Source organism: Perognathus longimembris, chromosome 12 (genome assembly GCF_023159225.1).
Source record: "Perognathus longimembris pacificus isolate PPM17 chromosome 12, ASM2315922v1, whole genome shotgun sequence".
NCBI lineage: Eukaryota > Metazoa > Chordata > Mammalia > Rodentia > Heteromyidae > Perognathus > Perognathus longimembris.
In genome coordinates, this window is record NC_063172.1 from 22,537,281 (window position 1) to 22,561,469 (window position 24,189).

The 24,189-nt window shown below is 38.3% G+C and overlaps 3 protein-coding genes across 5 annotated transcripts in view; 1 reads left to right on the forward strand and 2 right to left on the reverse strand.

Moving 5' to 3' along the window:
• Pkhd1l1 (PKHD1 like 1) overlaps positions 1–496 on the reverse strand; it is a 132,078-nt gene extending 131,582 nt beyond the window's left edge. For both annotated transcript variants that reach the window (XM_048359272.1, XM_048359271.1), the window contains exon 1: positions 367–496. In XM_048359272.1, the coding sequence (XP_048215229.1) occupies positions 367–439 (73 nt within the window). In that variant the 5' untranslated portion in view covers positions 440–496. The remainder of the gene's footprint in view (positions 1–366) is intronic.
• Positions 497–13,298: 12,802 nt separating this feature from the next.
• Positions 13,299–22,623, reverse strand: Eny2 (ENY2 transcription and export complex 2 subunit). 2 transcript variants are annotated; one of them, XM_048359276.1, is made up of 5 exons: positions 22,536–22,623; positions 20,787–20,863; positions 17,370–17,440; positions 15,394–15,468; positions 13,299–13,567 (listed from the first exon to the last, which is right to left on the reverse strand). In XM_048359276.1, exons 2-5 carry the CDS (start codon positions 20,852–20,854, stop codon positions 13,491–13,493), a joined length of 291 nt encoding a protein of 96 aa, XP_048215233.1. In that variant the 5' UTR covers positions 20,855–20,863; positions 22,536–22,623; the 3' UTR covers positions 13,299–13,490. The 2 variants fall into 2 exon arrangements, with proteins under 2 accessions (XP_048215233.1, XP_048215232.1); XM_048359275.1 differs by having other exon boundaries at positions 22,464–22,609.
• Positions 22,624–22,842: 219 nt separating this feature from the next.
• The window catches only part of Nudcd1 (NudC domain containing 1), a 45,912-nt gene continuing 44,565 nt past the window's right edge, over positions 22,843–24,189 (forward strand). Inside the window, exon 1 of the mRNA XM_048359273.1 lies at positions 22,843–23,056. Within this exon, the coding sequence (XP_048215230.1) occupies positions 22,939–23,056 (118 nt within the window). The 5' untranslated portion in view covers positions 22,843–22,938. The remainder of the gene's footprint in view (positions 23,057–24,189) is intronic.

Sequence of the window (24,189 nt, forward strand, 5' to 3'; positions counted from 1 at the left end):
CCAGGGCCGGGGCCCTGGAAGAATGAGGGGGAAAGAGTGTTCAGACTGTCTGCTCATCCCTACTCTCTCCTTTGTCATTGTGTCACTTAGCAGGGCAGGTAGGAAGGAAGTTCCACGGATCCAATAGCCTCGCTGAGTTTAAAACAATGAAAACTTTTTTTTCACGGTCTATTCTGATCCTTTTCTGAGTCCCTGTCTCCATTTCTCTCTCTGTTCCATGTCTGTCAGCTCTACTTCCAGGCAGGAACCTGCAGCGCAGTCTCTGCCCAGGGCAGGTGTCCGGGGGACTGGGTTCATGGGCGACCCCAGGAGGGTCACCATCTATGCTGACCTCTCCAGGTCTCTCCAAGACCACACCCTGCTTACCTGTGCGAAGATCCGCGGCCCACAAAAGCAACCCCCAGAGACCCCAAGTTTCCAGGAGCCACAGGTGCCCCATCGCGGAGCCAGTGCTTCAGTGTGCACTCTCACCGCCGCCGCATTGGGTTCCAAGAGCCGGCCACTCCTCCCAGGAGCCCCGGCTAACTGCACTGGAGGCCCGCCCCACCCCGCCCCGCCCCGCCCCGCCCCGCCCCGCCCCACCCGGTGCGTCCCAGGGATTTGCGCAGGCACGCCCCCCGCCCCCCTCCCCCCATCTACAACCTTTACTGGAAAACCAAGCCCGACCTGCAGGTACCAGTCTCTAACCATCCAATTTCCACTCCCAGATCCCAGGTCATGACACGCATGCCATGGCTGTCCATGCCCGGCTCATCTAGGTAAGAGGAATCAATGGTTCATTTCTCTGGGAGTTGGCCTACAGTTGTCGCCCCACCTTCTTTGATAAAATTCTGGGCCTGTCTGCCTTGGTCACTAATCCTCCTTAAATGGATTAACATTTAAAATCACCTAGTACACAAACTTTCACATATCCCTCCTTCTTCCTCTCTCCTCTCTCCTCTCTCTCTCTCTCTCTCTCACACACACACACACACACACACACACACACACACACACGATGTTATCTCTTCAGTTGACAATGGTAATAATAGCAGTAGTAGTACTAATAGATATTTTACACTGTCCCAAACATTCATAATATTGTTGGTAGGACTCTTACTATACCCCTATGGTGCTAGCAGGAAACCTGTGTGGAAGTATCAAGCAATTACTCAGGATCACACACTGAGGTAGTATAACTGGCTAAACACCTCAAGTGGGTGGCCCTGATAATTGCCACTCCACCACCTCAGCCTCAGGTCAGTGGGCATCTGGAGAAAGCCTGCGGACCCGAAGGCCTATGTCGTAAACCTGAGGAGCCAGGTTTGGGAACACGGAATGCTGACCCCATGAAGTATAAGCACTTGTTCCTTACTGAATGCTCCCAAAAGCCTATTTCCAATTCTCTTCACTTTTCGGAACATCCCATCCTCAATATCTCTTGGCTGTCTTTTTCTTCCTATTAAAAGGTACAAAACTGATGGAGATGTGGTTCAGTGGTAGGAGCCCCTGGCGAGCAATGAGGCCTTGAGGTCATATTGGAAACAAAACACAGAAAACGAAAATGAAAGCAATTAGAAACTCTCCATTTCAACTTTGTTTCTTCTGAAATGACCTCTCTGGCTGTGGTATGGTGTTCTGACAAGATAGATAAGGAAGCTGACTGTGGGAGAAATACTAACATATTGTGAAAGACATAATTTTGTTAGAAAGTTTGAGTCATTCTTTTTTTTTTTTTTTTTTTTTTTTTTGGCCAGTCCTGGGCCTTGGACTCAGGGCCTGAGCACTGTCCCTGGCTTCTTCCCGCTCAAGGCTAGCACTCTGCCACTTGAGCCACAGCGCCGCTTCTGGCCGTTTTCTGTATATGTGGTGCTGGGGAATCGAACCGAGGGCCTCGTGTATCCGAGGCAGGCACTCTTGCCACTAGGCTATATCCCCAGCCCTGAGTCATTCTTATGTAGGAAAATATTCGCGTTATGGAACCACATGCTGAGGTATTTACAGTTGGAGTGTCATAACACCTGGAATTTATTTTAATTGACTTGAAAAAAATCTGGTCAATTTAAATAATATTAGAACTTAGGTCTGACTCCATTTTTCTGCACTTTCGGAGTTTTAAATATATAGAAAGTTTTGAAATCTCTCTTTCACCCTCTTTTTTCTTTTGGCACACTTCCAGGAAGAAATACTTTTCTTTCATCTCAGTCAGTTCTGTTATGTTTTCTTTTTAATAGCTTGCTTTCCAACTTACTGTTTCTGCAGTGTTCTTATCAAACCTCTAATTAATCTTCTTTATTCTTGCCCTTCTTTTCTTACAAAGGTATGTAATATTCAGTAAGTGAAGAGTATAAGCAAATAGCAGAAAAAGGTTTATGCTTTCAAAAGTTATGGCAAAGTCCCAAATTTGCTTTTATATTTTTGTGTGTGTATTCCCATTCAGGGGCATGAACTCAGGGCTTGTTTGCTGTCCCTGAACTTTTCTGCTCAAGGCTAGTGCTCTACCACTTGAGCCACATCTCTACTTCCAGCTTTCTGCTGGTTAATTGAAAAGGGTCTCATGGGCTTTCCCATGGGGCCTGGCTTTGAACCATGATCCTAAGACCTCAGTCTACAGAGTAGCTAGGATTTCAGATATGAACCACAGGTACATAGCTGTTTTTATATATTCTTAACAGAGTTTCCTACTTTATAAAAATCCTGTCCAAAGCCACTACCCACCTTATTTATCCACTCTAAGTGGCCATTTGTGATCCAATTTCTATCTTATTTACTTGCTAGAGAGGAGGATGTAAATGAGAATGGAGGGATGGAGAACGAAGAGGCAAGGAGTAGAGTTGACAGAAGATAAAATTTCCCACTCTGTTAAGTACACACCTTGAAATAAATTTGAATTTGAGATAAATGGCAACCTACCCCACACTCATATGTTCTCTATAATGTTTAGCACATGCTTATGTGAAACATTTTCATAATTTTACCTGAAACTCAAGTCTAACTCTGCTTTCCAAATTTTTATTTAGTAAATGTGATGGCCTTGGTTCAGGAAGAGGAGAGGAAAAAAAATTAGAAGATGAGTAAAGTGTAGTATTTAGTTTTGGGAGTACTACAGACACTTCAATATCTTTTTAGTATCATTCATCCTACTCCTTATGTCAGTCCTCATTTATAAAATCAGAAGCATTTGAACATAGCTAAGTGGTAAAGCACTTGACTAGCATAAGCAAAACTCTGGCTTTGATCCCCAGAAACAAAATACATAATACATACATACAAACATATGTGGATACATTCGCATACACATAGGAGGACACCGGATTTTTATTTAAGTCACAATTAAATTACATTTCTATAAACTCATCCACAGTTTAATTTATACTAAGTTTAATTTTAAAGCATCAGAAATAAACCAGAATTAGCTCAAACAACTCCATACAAAAATCCTATATTGAAATTTGTTTTATGAATGCATGAAATATATACTCAAAAATTTCATAGACAATGACTTAGACTTAAATATTTTTGCTGACATTGATAGACTGTTTTGCTACTTAATTACTATTTAATATTACAATCTTTAAATTTAGTAAATATGGTAAATGATTAATTGGTAGATTAGTATTTTCCTGATTTTCTTCTCATTTTGGCCTGCTTCTAGACAGAAAGGGAGGAAAAAGGTGAACAGACCTGTAGGAACAATAATTTTCAGGAAGAAGTTGAAAGAGAGTATGAACTGAAGTGGAGAAATAATATGCCTAAAACTATCCAGAGGAACAGAATTTCTAGAGAGTTGTTAGCAAAATTATATGCTATTTAGAGTTTTAAGATTGGTTTTAAGTTTTAAGATTTATATTATTATTCCTTTGTAAGCAATTGTTTTTGATAGGAGTTATTATTTCATTACATTTTGATAGTCAGATGGCAAAACACTAAGAGATGCATATAATTATCCAGTTGATAGCAAAGTTATTTATTTATTTATTTTTTTTTTGCCAGTCCTGGGCCTTGGACTCAGGGCCTGAGCACTGTCCCTGGCTTCTTCCCGCTCAAGGCTAGCACTCTGCCACTTGAGCCACAACGCTGCTTCTGGCCGTTTTCTGTATATGTGGTGCTGGGGAATCGAACCTAGGGCCTCGTGTATCAGAGGCAGGCACTCTTGCCACTAGGCTATATCCCCAGCCCAGCAAAGTTATTTTTTAACTTCACCTAGATAGCTAAACATGCCTCAAGAAAAGGATGTGAGGTTGCCCCCCAAGCCCACTGGTACCCCTAAAAAATGTTAGAGCCATAGTTCTAACATCTTTTTCTTTCTGATATAAACTGTGTTGAAGATACGAAACTAGACTGTGATCTTTGCTTACAGGGGAAAAAATTATAGTTGCAATTCGACACAAAAAGCCTTTGAGAATTTTGGTGGGTTTTGAGTTATAATTTTGTGACATGAGCTGAAGAACCTTTAATTTCACACTACGATTGAATGTTTATGCTTCTTTGTAATTTTTATGTTGAAATCCTAACGTGCAAGGTGATAGGGTGTTTGGGGAAGTGGCTATGTGATGAGCAGAGCCCTTCATGAAGCTCAAGGAAGTTCATATGACCATATATCTACAAGGTGCTCTCTAGAAACCAGGAGACATTGCTCACTAGACACTAAATCTTCCATGGCCACAGCGCCCTATTCCTTCCGAACCTCTAAAACTGTGAGAACTATACTGCTTCTGAAACACTCAGATGTGCCATTCTGTTCTAGTAGTCTAAAGAGACCAACACATTTCATTCAGAAGACAAATCAATGTTAACGAATAGTTTTTGTATTCATAAGTCAAACAAAAAATTGAAATTGATGGCATGTCTAACGTAAACATGCATATTGTTGTTCAACATGTTAAATTAGTCTATATATGCAATGTATTGCCTTTTTTTGGTCGGTGGTGGTGGTCATAGGACTTGAACTCAGGGCCTGCTCACCATTCCTGAGCTTTTTCGCTCAAGGGTAGCACTCTACCACTTTGAGCTACTACGCCACTTGCAGCTTTTGCTGAGTAGTGTTTTGGTGATAACAGTTTCATAGACTTTTCTGCCCCAGATGGCTTGGAACCTCGACCTCCTGAGTAGCTAGGATTATAGGTTTGAGCCATGGTGTCATGTATTACCTTTTTGTTGTTGTTGTAAATAACAAATAAATGTATAAAGATTGTAGACTTATTTTGAAATATCTTAATATGGTATTTTAATAGCAATTGTATCCAGTTTAATTCCATGAATTTTATTTTGTACAATTATTTGTTTTGTGCCAGTTCTGGGGCTTGAATTCAGGGTCTGAATGCTGTTCCTAAGCTGCTGAAGGCTCACACTCTACTTCTTGATACATAATTCCCCGTCTGACTTTTTGGTGGCTATTTGGAGATCAGAATCTCACAGAGTTTCCTGCTTGTGCTACCTTCAAAGCATGATCCCAAGATCTCAGCTCTCTGAGTAGCTAGAATTACAGGAGTGGAGCTACCAGCTCCAGAAATATTTTGAACCATTTTATATATCACTTGAATTCCAAAGGAACATAAAAAAGGATAAGAAAGGAGTAAAGATTTTTATGAAACTAGGTCATATGATTTGGATATGGGAAACTGGTTGAGGTCTAATGAGATATCAGTAGCCATGACTTAGGAAGCACATGGTGTTGTAGTACAGAAATCAAGACAATGGCTCTGAGGAAGGGGAGTCCTCACTTATCAATGCTGTCCAGAGGTTGATTGAAGCAGTGATCTCTCCTGACCTCTACGTGAACAGCTCCAGTGGAATAGAAATTTCCCATGGTTCAAACTGAGTGAGTTGAATGTGAAGTAAAGAAATATAAGACTATATCTATAGTCAACCAAGTAACAAGTTTTGGTTAGCATGATATCAGAGAAACAGGATTGTTTCCTGAGGGAGATCTGTAATCAAGACATACTTTTATAAAAGGAGATAAAGTCAAGTGACTGATGTAATCAATATGGGAAGAAATTTTTGATTGAAGGGAAGGGGACTAGTACACAGTAAATCATTGAGAGATACAGGGGCTAGGATCCAGGATAGAAGTGGAAGAAGGGCTGGCATATGAGTCTGTGTTCAGAAAAACCTTGGTGATGACTTGTTGTTGGATTATTTTCTTGTCTGGATTGCTGCTTCCTTGTTGCTGGCATAAAGTGGTGATATTAGTGCTGGAAATGAATGTGAAACAGGCATTTTGGTAACTGGGAAAGTGTGGTAGCATCTTTGGCAAGCAGCAGCATTCATTTGGTATGACCATTACTTCTTTTCAAATTGTATCCATGGATTAGATGAACTAATATCTTTAACATGTTCACCCTACTCGATAAAACCTAGGTTCAATGAAATCACTTTCAAGAATCCAATGATTTTTACAAAATAGAATAAAACCCCTAAAATTCACATAGAACCACAAAGAGCTTAAATAGCCCAAACATTCTTGAATAACAAAGTTATTTGCTGGTTCCAAATTATATTACAAAGCTATAGTAGTTAAAATGATATAATACTGGCATAAAAATAGACATGTGGACCAATGGATTAGAACAGAAAACCCAGAAATATGCTCTCACATGTAGAGCAAAGTAAATGTTGACAAAGGCTCCAAGAATGCCTAGTGATGGAAGGGATGGTCTTTCTAGTCAATAGCACCAAGGAAATCTGGATGTCTGGACTGTGTTATGTACTATACACAAAAACATCAATTCAGTTAATTTTTATTAAAGACTTAAAATTAGTATCTAAAGCTAAAAAACTCCTATAAAAAAGCAAGAAGAAAATTTGACCTTGGTGTTAACAGTGGTTTGGGGGAGTACTGCTAAACTTCAAAGTTTCTGCATACTGGAGTTAAACAGCCAACAAAATAAAGATAATCTCTCACTCTGTATATATATACATATATATACACACACATATATATAGTGTGTATATATAGTCTGATGTATATAGATATATACAGACACTATGTATATCTGATAAAGAATTGATATCCAACATGTAGTAGAAATTTTTATCACTCAATACAAACAAAATACAAAACACAAAACTTCCATAAAGCCAAATTAAAAATGGATTAAGACCCTGAATAAATATTTTCCCATGGAACGCATATAATAGTATAATGCCAGGAGCTCAGGACCAGTAACCATCAGTGAAATGCCAGTGGAAACCATGATGACACCTCCTCTTGCACGTTAATAAGGCTACTATCAAAAAGTCAAGGGATAGCAAGTATAGAAGGTGATATGAAGACAAGAGAAAACTTGCATATTGATAGTGAAGATATAATTTGGTATTGTCATGAAAAAATATACAATTTCCTCAGAACAGTTTGAAAATAAAATCACAATGTCATCTGGTAATTCAACTACTAGTTATATTTATCTGAAAGGATTAAGCTTAAAAATAATATGATTATTATGATTACCATCATTATCAGCATTGACATTATCAGGCGGGAGGAAACTGAGAGGTGATGCATTTGAGACTTTGATGTTAGTGATGATTTTATAGGTCTATACTCATTTCCAATCTCATTGAGTTGCCTACACTAAATAAATATGAGATTTTACATTTCAAACACACACCAATCAAGATGTGTAAAGAAATAAGAAAGCAAGTTTAGAATTGTATAGATAGTAAAAAGCATTTATTAAAATATATTTCAAAGTTTGATATGTATTTTATAGTCTTATACAAACTAAATATATAACATCCAAAGGAGATTTTAATTTTATTTACCATGTTCTATTCAATAAAATATTACTATTAAGAGAATCAAACTCTTGTTGGCCCATTTCATTTATACGTGATAAACACATATAAATCCTTCCATTAGATTTCTATTTTCTTTCTACCTTTCTCTCTCAGATATTTGCCACGTATACTATTTGTTGTTGTTGTTAAACCATCTGAGAGTAGTTACATAATACATCCATCAACAAGGAACATGGACATTCTTCATAAGTACAACTAACTATAAAACTCAGGACATTTAAAACTGGAACTGTAGCCTAGGCTTCTAAGTCTTGATTATACCTTATATATTTATCAAAGACAATATACTGCTTTAAATTCTAACATCTCTTAGTTTTCTTTTAGTCTAGAACACTTCTATCTTGCTTTCTTCTCATTCTTTTAAAAAAAGTGTTTCATTCCTTCATAACCATGGCCAGTGCCAACCATTGCCATGTCAATATCACATTAAAAAAACAACCATACCAATTTCAGGATGTTGTGTTTGCCATTTTTAAAACAAGACTTAGCATTGTAAAATTCTCTTTGACAAATTTCAGATGATCAGGTGCCTACACTGAAAAAGATTTCAGGAAAGGTATGCTTAAATTATGATAAAGCAAGACTGTTTGTTCTGGGGGAAAAAGAAAAATGGACATGAAGGGTAATGCTAACTAAGCTGTAAGAAGGAAGTGAGAACAGGCCAGTGATGGTAGAGGAAGCAGTTACTTCACTGATTGTCTACATCAAATCATAATAAAAGAATATTTGAATAAGGAACATAGGAAATGCAGCTGGCAAGTGAGTATGTTAGCTCTTTGTCACCATGTCTGTCTGAAAACCTAGTTATTTTATGGATGGGGTAAAATATGGAAGACCAACCCCATATACAAAACTGTTTTATGAGTACTACTGCTAGGTGAACAGTGCAACCATATATATTTGCAAAGTCCATAACCATGAATTGGACTTTGTCACTTCTCTTAAGAGGAGCACCCATATTTTCCTAAGTGTCAGAATCCTTACCACAACAGGACAGGGAATGAATAGGCCAACTAACAGCTGGAATCTGAAGTGACTAATAAAGTTATTAAGCACATAGATGGCAGAACTGAGAAACAGCATTTCCATACTATCAGTGTCTGAGTCAGAATGAATATGCTTCAAAACATGCCACACACTGTTAATTACATCACCTGCCTAGCAAACACACAAGGGGTAGTGGACATCTCTATTTCAATTAGCCTACTTTGTGTACCTTACCATGTTAAAACTCAAGTTGTGACATAAACATCTGTCTAGAAAGCATAAATTTTTTGAAGTATATTCCTTCAACAAAAATTTTAGGGTAAGAAGATATATGGTAAAAGACAGAATTTTATCATCACCTACTTCTAATAATTCCAGGCACAAAGTAGAAACATTTCTGAATGTGAGAAGCACAGCACCAACTCCTGTGTTCACCACTACCATAAGAACAACACGGCAGCTTCAATAAATTTGGTTTTTAGTACTTTTGAATTTTTAGAAACTATTGTCATCATAAGACATTGAGCATTCACATGAACTGGAGAATGTATGTGCTCTATTTATACTTTCATAATATTTCTTCCAATTGTTAAATTCTTAAGACTGGGATGTAGCTCCCAGTACTATGAAAAACAAACAACAAGAAGCTATACAGTCCCAGAAAGTAGGTGAAATAGAACTACTTAAGGCAGTCTGTGGTATTTAAATCAACATACTTTCTGAATTACTGGATTGGCTCCACAAAACGATTCCAAGCCCAACAATATCTACATCTCTCTATAGCTTCATGTTACACTGTGCTAGAGGCATTTCCTTAAGTACTCACATTTTTAATTCAATAACACTTCCATCTTGAAAAAGCTGGCTGGCCTGAATTGGAACTGTGTCAATTATAGAGCCCCACAGAGGACCAAAATAAAGGTTCCAAGTGCTCTCTAGTGGCTGATCAATGTAATAGCCAAATGTAATTTGAAAGAGAATAAATAGATGCATCCAGTTATTCATCAGTCATTTTTATTTCTAGTTATTGAAGATAATTAAGCTGCTTTAAGGCACTGAGAATTAAAAGACAAATGGGACATAACTCATGTCATAGAAGAATGAAGGTAAAAGTGACTACAGCTTCAACCCTTCTTTAAGTGCAATTGTAGTGATATTTGTTCTATTTCTATGAATTTAACTTACTCATCTTGTGTTTGTAGTTCGCTCGTGGCAACTACTAACTGGATTATTTTTAGAAATAAAAGCAGCTATTTCCATCCAAGGGTAATTCTGACATTTATATAAAATTAGAAAACAGATAATTAGTGAGTTCATCCTAGAATAACATAAATTCAGTTAACTTTCATTTGATTATTCTATTCATCTTTAAGGCATCCTTGTTTTAACTCCTGCCAGGTATGCAGTATCAGATCTACTTTCTAGATATGGAAACTTGAGGCAGAGGAGTCAGTCCTACCTGTTAATTCAGCATCATGGAGATTAGAACCCCAATGGTGTGACTGTAATTGTTTTCTTGATAGATTGATCCAGTGACTTTTCTGTGGTTTCTGATGGTAAATATAAAGGACTTTATGAAGTCACTAACATGGAAGAGCCTTCACAAGGGCCACACATACACACATGGGCTTATTACCAACACGGCCTATGGAGCAGCTGTCACAGGTCTCTCATTTTTTTAATCGTTATGAGAAGTCCCATATCCAATTACTAATCCCTAGCATCACCCAGTTCCTGGCTTGGCACTGCTCAACCAAATGATACACTTGTACTGCCAGAGCAAAGTGATTACATGAATAATTTAGCAGAGAATTCTTTAATCCTATGAGAAGCTTATACCGATCCTAATTATACCCACCCAGCACAGTCATGTAACTGTATTAAATGTCTACTTCTGTCTGAACGGGTGCAGTTGTTGAAGAATGTATTCACAGTTTAATTACATCAATGATGAGTCAAGATATTCTGGAGAAGTTGATTTATTTTCAAGGAATTAATGCTTCTAGATGCAAACTACAAACTTTCTAAGATTTCAGAGAAACCTCAAAGTGGAGATGGAAGAAGTCTCAACATGACCACTAAAGGTTTATGCTCTTTTAACACTAAATTGCTAGGAAGGATTATCAGTGTAGCTAATTGTTTCCATTTCACAGATTTCCTGTCTTCATTTTCGTATATATCTTTTGGGCTATTAAGAGTGACTGAAAAACTTTGGCTTGTTTCCATATACAGAATTATGAAATATGAACTATTAATTCTCATAATGAAAGCTATTAAAAGGGGCAGGAAAGTGAGGTAAGCATAAGGAAATGAATAGGATTATTATGTGTGGAGATACTGCAGTGATACACTTCATGATATATACTCATAGAAAATTCTATTATTTCTAACATTTTCTTTGTAACATTTAAGATGGCTTCCTTTTTAATAATGGGAAATAAGTACCCTATAATTTTTTAACATTGTTTTATAAGAGGTGAAATGAAGCAATACTTCTTTCTGGGTAGGATTTTGTGATTGTGTGTGCATCTTGGGCTCAAAACACAGCATCATCCCAGTCTGTCCTCACAATTATTAAAACAGTAAACCAAAACTTAATGCGAAGCTTTCCCTCAATTACACACTTTACTTCTTCTATCCCATGTGCCTTTGAAGCTTCACTTACTCCTTAATTGTTCGTTCAGAAATAGGCATCACAGACAAAAATAGTCTTTTCTTCCCCTCCAGGAAATTCAAGAACTACTATGAAGACAAATGCACAGCTTAGTGGTTTCCTATAGAAAAACTGCAGGGAGGAATGCATGGCATTTATAAATCAACAGGTCTAATGGTAACACTTTTGCAGGAAAACTTAAATATAAAAACTAAAAAATGGGTAACTGTGGGGAACCTAAATCAAAGGAGTTTCAGAATATTTTCATAACTTAGAAGGAAGCCCTTCCCATGTCGATGGGTTCTCAAAAATATTAACGGATGGGGCTGGGGATATAGCCTAGTGGCAAGAGTGCCTGCCTCGGATACACGAGGCCCTAGGTTCGATTCCCCAGCACCACATATACAGAAAACGGCCAGAAGCGGCGCTGTGGCTCAAGTGGCGGAGTGCTAGCCTTGAGCGGGAAGAAGCCAGGGACAGTGCTCAGGCCCGGAGTCCAAGGCCCAGGACTGGCCAAAAAAAAAAAAAAAAAATTAACGGATGGAACAGATACTTTGGGAGACCAGAGCAGTAAGCGTCACATCTAGATGGTCAAAATATTATGTAAAGACAGAATTTTATCTTGCACTGATGAATTTCAAGTAAGGGATAAAATGATCACACTTGAATTTTAGTAAGGCCATAGAGGCAAGTGTGGAAGCAATACTAGTAGAGGCACACACTTAGAGCAAGGAAATATTAGGAGTCTACAGCGATCAGCCAGAATAGTTAAGGGGAGACATTTTACAGCCTTGCTATTCTCAAAAGTCCTCTATCATCATCAGCAAACAAACTAGGCTGTCTTCAGAAATACAGGATCTTGTGCCATTCTCTCTTACCTTCAGACACAACATTTAAGAAGGGTCTTGGGAAATCTGTATGTCTAGGAGGTACTATTCAGACAAAGACAGCAGGGGTGGTTACTATATAATCACTGTTTTGGTTACCATCGGTTTGAGGTGTTTGTGGAATATCCATACATGCTGATCCACAAGTGAGTACATACAGTTGCGGCTAGAAATAAGTCTTGCTTGGACACAGAGGTTAGCATTTATCAACCTGTTGGTATTTGAAACCATGGTCTGACTCATTTCCTGGATGTGCCCAGGAAAAGTACATCCAGTTAAGTCAGACAGAGAACTCAGAAGAGAGCCCTAAAAACATTATTACTTAAAAGTCACATACAGTAACAGGTATTGGTATTCCACAAGAAACAGAAGGAACTTCCATTGGTAGGAAGAAACAATATGAGGAGTGGGGTGAGAGTTCCAAGTGGCAGGATAGTCAACATTCTCACTTTGCAGCAGAGGTCACGTAAGAACAGATAGAGTCCACTGGATTTAGCAATCCTGATGTCATAGTAAAGCTAATGGATGAAGATTAATTCCAATTAAGTTCTTTCTTGACCTTAGTATGTGGGGATGCAATTTACAGATTCTGCTTTCAAAGTTCAGATGAGTAGAGTATTGTGAGAGGAGCTTGGTGTGCAGCCAGCTTGCAAATGTTCTCTCTTCTACTAGATGGCAAATTCTTGGAAGCATAAGGAAGGCACAGAAAGATGAGTAAAACCCAGTCCTAACCCTCAGTTTGTAACAAATTTGAAAAAAAAAGTAAATAACCATAGTACAAGATGGGATATTACAATTTATAAAATAGAATGGGGATTCACAAAAGGAATACACCATATGTAGACAATCAGGAAAGGCTGTTATCTCCTGCTGTTAGCACAGATAATTGCACATACTAAATACTTTATATTAATTGCTCATTGTTTCTCAACAGTCTAGTAAATTAGTAATAAAGACAGAGTCCTATTTATTCCAAAATCCAAGCAAACTTCAAACTTCTTCATGAGATATTTATTAAAATAACACATTTAGGGAAAAAAATCAATACAATGTATACATCATTACTGAAAACTGTATACCATCATACAAAAAAGGATTTTATTTTGGGAGACTGAGTTCTAATTTATGGCAAGTTTTACTTTCAGAAAGAAAACCACAGAACAACACAATCTAATTCAACCTTAAAGACTGGCATGCTGAGCAAGGAATGTTCTTATTCTTTGTAGGAGCTCCTTCTTTACACTGTCAGGTACCAGGGCTGAAATATAAAAATAAAAAGAATCAGAGCAAGAAGATTCCAAATACATGCCAATTTAAGACCTTACATACCATTCAGAATTACCAGAGGAAGTTCACAGATAGTCAGCATAGTTGAAGAAGAAAAAAGAAGTGGATATACACAAAATTGAAAAACTGAAGGAGGGGTGAATTGGGAGAGGTGGGTGGGAATGTTGAAAGGGTAACACTGATTAAGATGCATTGTATTCAGAAACTGCTTTGTTAAATGGCAACTTCTTAATAATATAAAAATGTGTATAAAAAGGAAAAAGAAGCAAAGATCTTTGAAAAAGGATACATATCTATAATTCCTTACTTTAATTATTTAATACTTAAATACAGTGCACACTGATGAGAAAAAAATAAGACAAGTTTTAAACAAGGAGTACAGAGAGCCATTTTAAAATACATAGGCTATATCTAATTGACAAATTTGACTTACAACATCTTACAATTAATCAAGATTACCTTAAACAAACCCAAAAGACAGGAACTTAGTGAACTATCTTATAGAATAGGATTGCTCTCTTGACTATACAGTAGCTTCTCCTAAATAAGAAAAATACCAGCAGGATAACAAAAATGAGCAAAGAAAATGCAGAAAAGCTGCAAAACATTGATGTACCCAAAATACAAATGCTGATGCAGTACAGGATAATTTCTAACCTGTACAACGTATTTCTAAACAATGTGAACATGTGAAGAATTATAGAAAAAGCAGGAAAAATTATCTTGCATATATATTCATAAGATAGATGTGGCTGGGGATATGGCCTAGTGGCAAGAGCTTGCCTCGTATACATGAGGCCCTGGGTTCAATTCCCCAGCACCACATATACAGAAAATGGCCAGAAGTGGCGCTGTGGCTCAAGTGGCAGAGTGCTAGCCTTGAGCAAAGAGAAGCCAGAGACAGTGCTCAGGCCCTGAGTCCAAGGCCCTGGACTAGCCAAAAAAAAAAAAAAAGATAGATGCTTTTGTTTTTTTCTCCTGAGACATACTTGAAGAAAACAAGCAGGTATTGAAGTTGTAAACAGGCTTTAAAAAATAGTCACTGAGGACCAAAGGATTTTGTAACTCCTTATTAGTAGATAGCAGTTCAGGAAATTAGGGATCTATGGTAATTTTCAAACTTATTTGGTCAAAATAAATGTAAATTATGTCACTACATCAGAAATGACAACGAAGTGGCTCTTGACTATATGTATTTAATATAGATTATCAATGTTAGTATTTCCTATTTTTCTCTTTGCCTTCTGTAAGCAGGCCATTAAAGTGATAAACTAAGAAAGTGACTGCATTGTGATTCTTAAATATGGATTTCCCTGAACATGAAGTTATAGAATCACTAAATCCTTAATTAGACATTCAAGGAGAGACTTTCATTTATTTTTAATAAGGAAAGAGATAGTGGAAAAATGACACATGGGCTGGAGTGAAACTCTGAATTATTAAATATTGAAGTGGAGTCAGGCCATACAGGTTAAATCCTAATTTAAATTGACACTTCCGTCTATAAGATCCTGCATTAAAAAAAAAAAAGAAAAAACCCTAAAAAAAATCTGTCTAAACCACACCAACTTACAATGGTATAATGTTTTACAGTGTAGACAAGTTTTATATTATCTCATTCATTGCTTGAACTGTGGAAGAGGCAGGTAGACAACTGTAACTCTTCCTGTATGAAGCAATGTAATCACCCAAATCATTATGGAAAGAGTGATTTTCCTAACAAAAAGAAAGAACATTTGAATGAAAGAATAAAATGTCTATCGCACATGTGCCTCTGACACAATCTGCACTCCTTACCTCTGCCTTTTGGAGTGATTTCAGCCACCAAGTCATCAACAGTAACGTGTTCTAGTCCTTTTTCTTTAATTACCTCTTATGCAAAAGCAAAAAACAAATCATATCATTTAAAATCATTATCTGTAAGAAAGATTTTCATAGAGGAAGGGTTAAAATCATGTTTTTTGAGTGTAGATTGGTCTTTTTTTTAAAAAAAAAGAGGACACTTCTTTTTTATCTTTTTAAATGAAAATTTATAACCTTATAAACACATTAAGTATATTCTTGTTTCAAAAGATAAAAGTATATTCATCTTCCAGTGAAATAACATGTAACTTCACACGTAACTGCAACACTTCAAATAAATTTGAATTGTAACAATTAAATCTAACTTTTGCAACAACCTGGAAACTTTCAACTGGACATTTTGAACATTTATCTGTCAAGTCCCTTCTTAAACATTCATTCAAAATCTAATGGAGTAGACCTTTCTCCCACTCCAAGGGAGAGGCAATAGACTGAAAGATTAAATAACTCATCTGAACATGAGTTAAAATCCAGTTCTAATCTTTTTTTTTTTTTCTGGACCTGGGGCTGGAACTCTGTTCCTGAACTCCTTTTGCTCAAGGCTAGAGATCTACCACTTGAGCCACAGTGCCTCTTCTGGCTTTTTCTGTGATGGCTTTGAACTGTGATCCTCAGATCTCAGCATAGCTAGCTAATTGATTCTGAGTAGCTAGGATTACAAGCATGAGCCACTGGTGCCTGGCTTAGTTCTAATCTTTTATAAAAGTCTATGAATTCAAGGTCTGTGCGGCTTCTAATTTTCCAGTAGCCCTTAGAGTTCGTGACACACGCTCTCTGTTTGCTTTTTGTGTGTGTGCCAATCCTGGGGCTTGAACCTGGGTGCTCTCCCTGATCTTTTCATATCAAGGCTAGCACTCTATCATGTGAGGCATAGCTCTACTTTGGCCTTTTATGGTAGTCTCAGACTTTTCTGCCCATACTGGATTCAAACTTAGATCCTCTTATCTCAACCTCTGGAGTAGCTAGGATTCTGCAATCCACGAGCCAATAGTGCCCAGGCTAATCTCTACTATTTTTATTCATAGAAACCATTGTAATATAACAGGATACATGAAAATATCTGGAATTTTCAGATGGGTGTCGTGCCTTACACCCCAAATCCTAGGAGCTAAGGAGATCATGATTCAAGGCCAGTTTGAATAAAATTTTTTAAGATTCCATCTCAACTAATACTTGAGTGGTGGTATATGCTTAATACCCTCTGATATAAGGAAACACGAAACCCAAGGATCATGATCAGCCAGGCTCTGGTAAAAACCCAAGACATTATCCCAAAAACAAAGCAAAAAGTGCTCATGCACAGTGGCTTAAGTGGTACTTTGTCTGTCCAGGAAGCTCAGTCTTAGGGTTCAAACTCCCGGTACCACTAGAAAACAGAATTCCCCTAATCCAGAGACAGACTGAGCCAGAAAGGAGGCTCATCTTAGTGACATGTGAACCTCTCTCAAGTGGTTCCAGCATCAATACCCAGGAATTTAACAAGCTGTTTTTTAAGGATTAATTTCCTAAAAGCTTTTGTACATGCTTTTTTTTCAAGGTAACAGAAATAGGAGAGATAAATTCTTCTAAGTCTGCCAAAGCTCCAGTCATTAATTTTTTATTAAGTGAAAACACATTAGGAATACTTGATACTGAAAAACATAGGGTTCTACTTTTTTGATGCTGAAGGAAATCTTAGTCATCAGGTCTCACTTGTTTTAAGAGAAACACAAAGATTTCTAAAAAAATTTAGTTATTGTTTACATATATTACTGAGAGAAGGAAATAGTTACTATAAGACTCTATTTCCTTAAAATTAAGACTAGAGAAATCATACTTTAAAATACTCATTATACTTCTTTCTAGTTAACTCCCAACCAACTCAGTTGAAAGCAATGAAACTAGCTTATCTTCTAAGTAAGACTGATTACCTTTACAGTGTGCCTTCAACTGATCCTTCCAGCCACATTCAATTAATTTAGCTCTCAGCAACTCTTTGAGGCTGTCGAAAAAAAGTTTTCAAATTAATTAACAATGTACAGTAGTATGGATAAGAGTGTTTGAAGCAAAGGTATAATTGTTCAAGTAAAAACATCCTGCCTTTCAATTTCAAAACTTTTATAACTGGGGCCTAATCTTGGTTCTGTTCTTCAATCTTTTGTAAGTCACTTAAATTCAGGATTTTGAAGTAAATATGGGCTTAATGTGAGGAACAAAATTAAATGGAGCGGCTAAAACACTTCTCAAGAATCTTGTGACTTTGTGTAAATTCTAGAGCTCTATCTCTACCATGACAGACTAACTCCCCTTATTTTAGTAACTCAATAAGTAGTAAGCCTATAATTTTTGTTAACAGTATTTTCTTTCTAATAGTAAAATATTGACATATATTCCAACCAATGGAATCAATAAGGCTCATACTCAACTTTTTATTCTCTCCCACTCCATCTTGCTTTTCTCAAAATGACAACCTCATTCTTTTGGTTCCTTGGGCTTGAACTCTGGCATTCTTCACTCCACCCCCTTTGTAATATCTAATCCATGAGTAAACTCAACAGGTTTCAGTTTTAAAATGTTAACTAGAATTTAAATGTTTCTCACCATCTCTGTTACTAATGCCCTAGTTTGAGGTAGGGTACAGATTATTACCCAATCACTTGCTTCGCCCCTTGTGTACTTTAATAGTCAATGGTTACACCAAACCCTCTAGTGCCACCCCAATTTGCTCAAAAGAAAATGCTAGGTTTCTACTATGACTTACATAAACCTTGATGATCTGGCTTCTCCCTAATCGTGATTGTAATCTTTTTTTTTTTCTTGCTGATTTGGGGCCTAGGCACTTTGATTTTTGCTCATGGCTAGCACTGTGTCTACCACCTGAGTCATAGCTCTACTTCCAACTTTTGTGGTGATTAATTGGAGATAAGAATTTCATAGACTTTCATGCCTGGACTAGCTTCAACCTCCATACTCAGACCTCAGCCACCTAAGTAGCTTGGAATACAGGCATGAGCCACCCACAGAGCTTGTGATTTTATCTCCTTCCTCCCTCACACAACATATCCAGTGCCCTTAGTTTCCATATATAACTCAAGACCTTGAATTTTCTTTGCTTTTAACTGTGTGAAACATCAATTTTTCCCACTTAGTTGCTTTCTTTCTTTCTCTAGCACTTATCACTACCTGACCTATCACACATTTAATACTATTTCCCTCCCATTAGAAATTTACAATTCATGAAAGCTGAGGTGTGGCTCAAGTAGTTGGGCACCTCCAAGTCCTGACTTCAAACCTCAGTATGGAAGAAAGATAAAAAGAAGTTTCAAGGATAAAAAGACAAACGACTACAAAAGCAATACTTGCAAAACTGTTTGGTGAAAACCAACTGAATAACTCATGGGGGGAGAGGGGAAGGGGGAAGGGGGAATGAAGGAGGAGGTAACAAACAATACAAGAAATGTACCCAAGTCCTAACATATGAAACTGTAACCTCTCTGTACATCACTTTGACAATAAGAGAAAAAAATAAATTAAAAAAAAAGAAGTTTCACAAAGCACAAACTCCATTTTGTTTATTACTCTTACCTACAGCACTAAACAAGGCATGGCTCAGTACCTTTCAGCTGTATAAGTTAAAAACAAAAACAATGAGTCTAATTCACTATACTCATTTTTAGCAGTACTATCCTCCTAGTCAATCATAGCACTGCTGTAGACAAGTCCTTCCTCAGATCACGGGCTGTTTCTTCTTCTTTAAAAAAAAAACTAATTTCTCCTTTCCGTTCTTGCTGTTTTGTACTTTTACCCCAATTTTTTTTGCACCTATCTTGACCCTTTCAAGTATATCCACTACACTGGCAAAATAGAATCCCTCAAGTATAAATGCTTCCTTCCTAATAATCATGTAAGTCCCAACATATAAGAATAAAGTCAGCAACAGATGTTTTTGTGAGCCCTGGAAACCATCTCCCTGCCTTTTTGAAAGAAAAAAATAAGAGAAACCCTCTTGTATATTAATTTGGGCAATTATTCTAGGGACAGTAATATGAGGAAGACAAAGCTGGTCATCTAACTGGTTTATTACCTAAGTGTAACAGTAATCACTAAGGCCCTTTGCAGAGGAAGGTTCTTTGAACTGGTGAAATGTAAATTTTGAACTGCAATTCTCTGTCACTTGTGAGAAGGCTCTGTTTGAAAAACAGAGAAAATATTTTGGCAACAATTTTTTAGTGCTTAGACTGGATGATGTAAGAAGCAATTGCAAACCTTATGTACTTCCATTGGTTAGGCCAATCTGAGTTGTTTATTTTAAATCCCAGTATCTCTTATTATTCAGATCCCGCACAATTAACTTGATCCACAAGTAAAAATGGAAAGATTCTGTAAACTTCATCACTTTGTTGTTGGGGTCCTTTATTGTTTCTACAATCACTTCTTTGTACTTTTACATCTATTCTTCATATATTTACTTGGCCAGTTAGGTACAAGGCATAGCATTAGATGCTCTGCTGTCATGCAACTTACTATTTTAAAATGGAAGATAAAAACTAGCAGTTAAGCTAAGATGTAATGTGATTAAGTGGAGAGTCTCTGAAGAGGAAATCTTAAAATTTTAAAAGCTTTTAATCTTAATAATAAAAGGAAAAAATGCTCAAAATGAAGGGAAGAAAAATATTTAGGAAAAGGATAGTTCATGCCTCTCAAGGTTACAAGAGCTTGATGCTGGGCATGGTGGCACATGCCTGTCATCACAGGAACTGGAGAGAAGAAAGTAGAAGGACTGAAGTCTGTGGACAGTATGGACAAACAGAAGGAGACAGAAAACAACAAGATCTAGGGTGGTTCATGCCTGTAATACTAACATCTGTTCAAAGCCAGCCGAGGCAGAAAAGTCGGTGAGATTCTCACCTCCAATTAACCAGCAAAAAGCTGGAAGTGAAGGAATAGCTCCTAAGTGATAGAGCATCAACTTTGGGCAATAAAGCCAAGAGAGAGCACAAGGCAGAGTTCAAGACAGACAGACAGACACACAGGCTTGGTAAATGAAACTGGGTCTATCATGTTTCCTTCCTGTTAAAACCTGGGGAACATGTCTTCAATTGTAGTTAATTGGTATTTTTTCTTTTCTGTTATACATGTTTGAGAGTAGTCATTTCTTGCTTATCTTTCTTAACCACCCTTCTAAGTTTTGCAATGTTGAATGGATCTAAACTATTTCAGTCAGGAACAGAAACTTCTGATGATCTCAGTTGTTTCCACTAACATGTTTTTTGTTCCTTGATGTGTGGATTTTTATAATCATTAAAGACTATAAAATGTAATTTATTAACACAATTTTAGTTACTTACCGCTCTCTTTCTCCAGTTTCTATTAACTTTTGGTTAATCGCTGCTCTCATCTGTGCATCTTTGTTCATCTTGCTAACCTGGACATCAATAAGTGTTTTCAGATACAGAAACTTACAAATCATTTTCTTCTAAATCTCCCAGACAAGCAGCCTAACACTTTAATATTCTATCAACTGCAAGAGTGTTAAATTTTAATTTAATTTAATTTTACTTTTTGCCAGTCCTGGGCCTTGGACTCAAGGTCTGAGCACTGTCCCTGGCTTCTTTTTGCTCAAGGCTAGCATTCTACCACTTGAGCCACAGCGCCACTTCTGGCCTTTTCTATACATGTGGTGCTCAGGAATCAAACCCAGGGCTTCATGTATATAAGAGTGATAAATTTTAAGTATTAACAATATCATTACTCTTAATATTATTTGTTGCATCCTAAGATGTCATATCAACATTCACTATACTATTTCTTTCTCCTGTATGCTCTTTATTAATGAGTCTTTATATAATATCAACTATCACTTTAACACTAAACAATTAAGTGCCTGTACTGGGCTGAAAAATGGACTATTTTTGTAATTACATTTTTTAATTCCCCAAACTCACTCTATTACATATTAACATACTTTACATTTTTACAGATGAGAAAACTGAGGCACAGAGATACAAAAAAGTGAAAGCAGAATTTGAACTCTGGGTTCTCTGACCCTTGAAGCCCCACTTTATTGAACTGCATCAGAACTGACTGCTGATCCATTGCTGCACCTTAGGTACATTCAAAATTTGGGGAAGCCATATAATTTAAATACCAACAAAAGATTAGAAAGTATTAGTGAAAAAAACCAAATAAACACGTAATGGTAAGACTGAGTACTTCACTCTTCACTAGGGTGTACCTTGTATTAAGTGGTTACACTAGCTGTGAGTTAGCAAAAACATTTATTGATGGTGGGGATGAAGAGGAAACAACTCTCAAACTAACTCTTAACTTGTGTTTTAAGGACATTCAAGACACTTAAAAGTGTAAATAAAACTTGGGATAAGCTAATGCTCTGCCCATCTAATCTGTCACTGACTTGACACTACTTATGATCTCCTATCTCCCGACTCACGTTTGGCAATGACTTTTCAGAGTTGAATTTCTTTTTAGAGGAATAGGGAATCGGGAAGGGAGGTTGAAAAAGAAGTAGGAAATGTTTTGCCTTTGTAAACTGGAAGCTAACATTTTTCAAAGTAACTACAAAGAGCTCGTCAGTTCCACAGCAAGAATGTTGAACTTGATCTCGCCTTGTGCCCCCAAACTACAGATAGTGACCTTGGACAAGTCATTTAATACTTTAAAGGCCTCAGTTTTCTCACTGGTTAAAAAAAGAAAAAAGGGGGAAAAAAGGAAAAAGAAAAAAAAAAAAAAAGGAAACCAAAACCAGGGCGCTAGGGGATCCCTCCCAGTTCAGACATTCTTTGGGAAAATAAACCACAGCGGGGACAACTGGCGAGGCGGGAGGGGAGGAGCCAGAAAACAAAGCGAGGACTGGCTCCAGGCCAACTCCAGCAGCACGCCCAGTCGGAGAGCCCTACAGGCCCGCGAGCGAGCGCGGGTCGGGGAAGCGAACCAAAGACAGTACAGCGAAAAGGAGCCTGGGCCGGGCCCGGGTCCCGGCCCTGAGGACCACGGGCATAGCTCACCACCATCACCGCGGGCGAGGGCCGTCCCTTCCCAGCGACGAAATGACCCTTGCGCTGACGACCGTTACCTACCACACTCTTCGACTGCCCGGGACTTAGACCCTCAGTAGCTCGGGCACCTAAGCACACAGAAAGCTAGAACACGCATTTCCGGGGCGGGGTCTGGCCACTCTGCCTATAATGTGAGAATTTAACTAGCGCGGGCCGCCTCCCGGTCGCTCAGCTTTCTGGGTATGTGAGTCCGGATCCAGCTATCACTCCAGGACGACAAGCTCTCAGAAAACTACGCGGCCCGGAATGCAACAGAATCTGTTCCCCCTCCCTCACAGGGACACTACACTTCCCGGTATGCACTTTGCCCCGCAGTGTGCTCTGGGATGGGAACCACGCCGCCTTCCCAGCCTCAGTTCCCGGAGCCAGCGCGGACCTTTCAACAAGAGCTTTATTAGTTCTTAGGCCGGGACTCTATAAAGCGATGGAGGTGGCGGCTAATTGCTCCCTGCGGGTGAAGAGGCCACTGTTGGACCCCCGCTTCGAGGGTTACAAGTTGTCTCTCGAGCCGCTGCCCTGTTACCAGCTGGAGCTTGACGCAGGTGGGAAGTGGCGGCGCCCCCAGGCCCCTGGTGTCTCCCCACCCCTCCCCCCCCCCGCTCCCTTTCCGCTGCACCCCCTGACCTTTCCCCGTTTTCTTTCTGACTAGGGCAAGCAAGGTCACCGTGGCCTTTCCGGTTGGGGTGTACCCAGGGTGGCTGTTCTTGGAGGATGGTGTCCATCCCAGGAACCACGGCGGGGTTCCCCCTTTGCGCGGCCGGTCGGGTTTTGAGGTCTGCACAAGTAATTGCCTGGGACTCGGCTGTCAGTCTGCCCATCTCTGGCCTGGCTCTGATGAGGAGAAAGTTCTGGACATTCTTTCCTCGTTTTCAAACGTGTTCCCTGAAAAGCCACACCTCCTTGGACAATCCCCAGTTGTTTCCTCTGACGCAGAGCCATTTCTTATGAGAGAAATTCTCCTACCTTCCATATCGGTCATTTTCAGGGGTTCAGGTCCCGGTACTCTAAGGGTTGGTGCGCTAATTAGTTTGTGTGGGAACGCGATTTAGTTGCCACACTTCTGCTTTTTTTTGTTTCTTTGTGGTTGGCTGGGATGTACCCATCCTGTTTTCACTACGTACAAACTTAATTTTCATGAATGCCCGGAGGTCTACACTTTATAGTGCAGGCCCCAGCAGATTCTGATGGATGTCAATAGATCACACTTGGAGAAATACGTGTTAAGATTATCAAACAAGTATTTATTAGTTTATTAAATTCAGAAATATCATGGGCCAGTGTTGCGATACATTTTGACGATGTCAAGGTGAGTAAGTCACTGTGAATAAGCATTACATAACTTATCTACTTAGAAAAGTTTCAATAATTACAATGTGAGAAGGCAGTGGTAGGTTTTTGTACTACATAACATGGTAAAACTTAAGCATCTGTTCTAAACTAGCCTGTGGAAATCTGAGAAGGCTTTCTGAAAGAGTTGATATTCTAGTTGAACTTTAAAGGATTACAGTTGACTCATGAGAGATGAATTTTTCTTTCCATTCCTTTTCCTTCCTTTTTCCCTCACAAGTGATTTTTGTTTAGTTTTGTTGTGTGTGCCTGTGTGTGCACGTGTGGGTGTGTGTGCACGTGTGCGTGTGTCTGTGTGTGTTGGTCTCTAAATTAGTAAGCCATATTA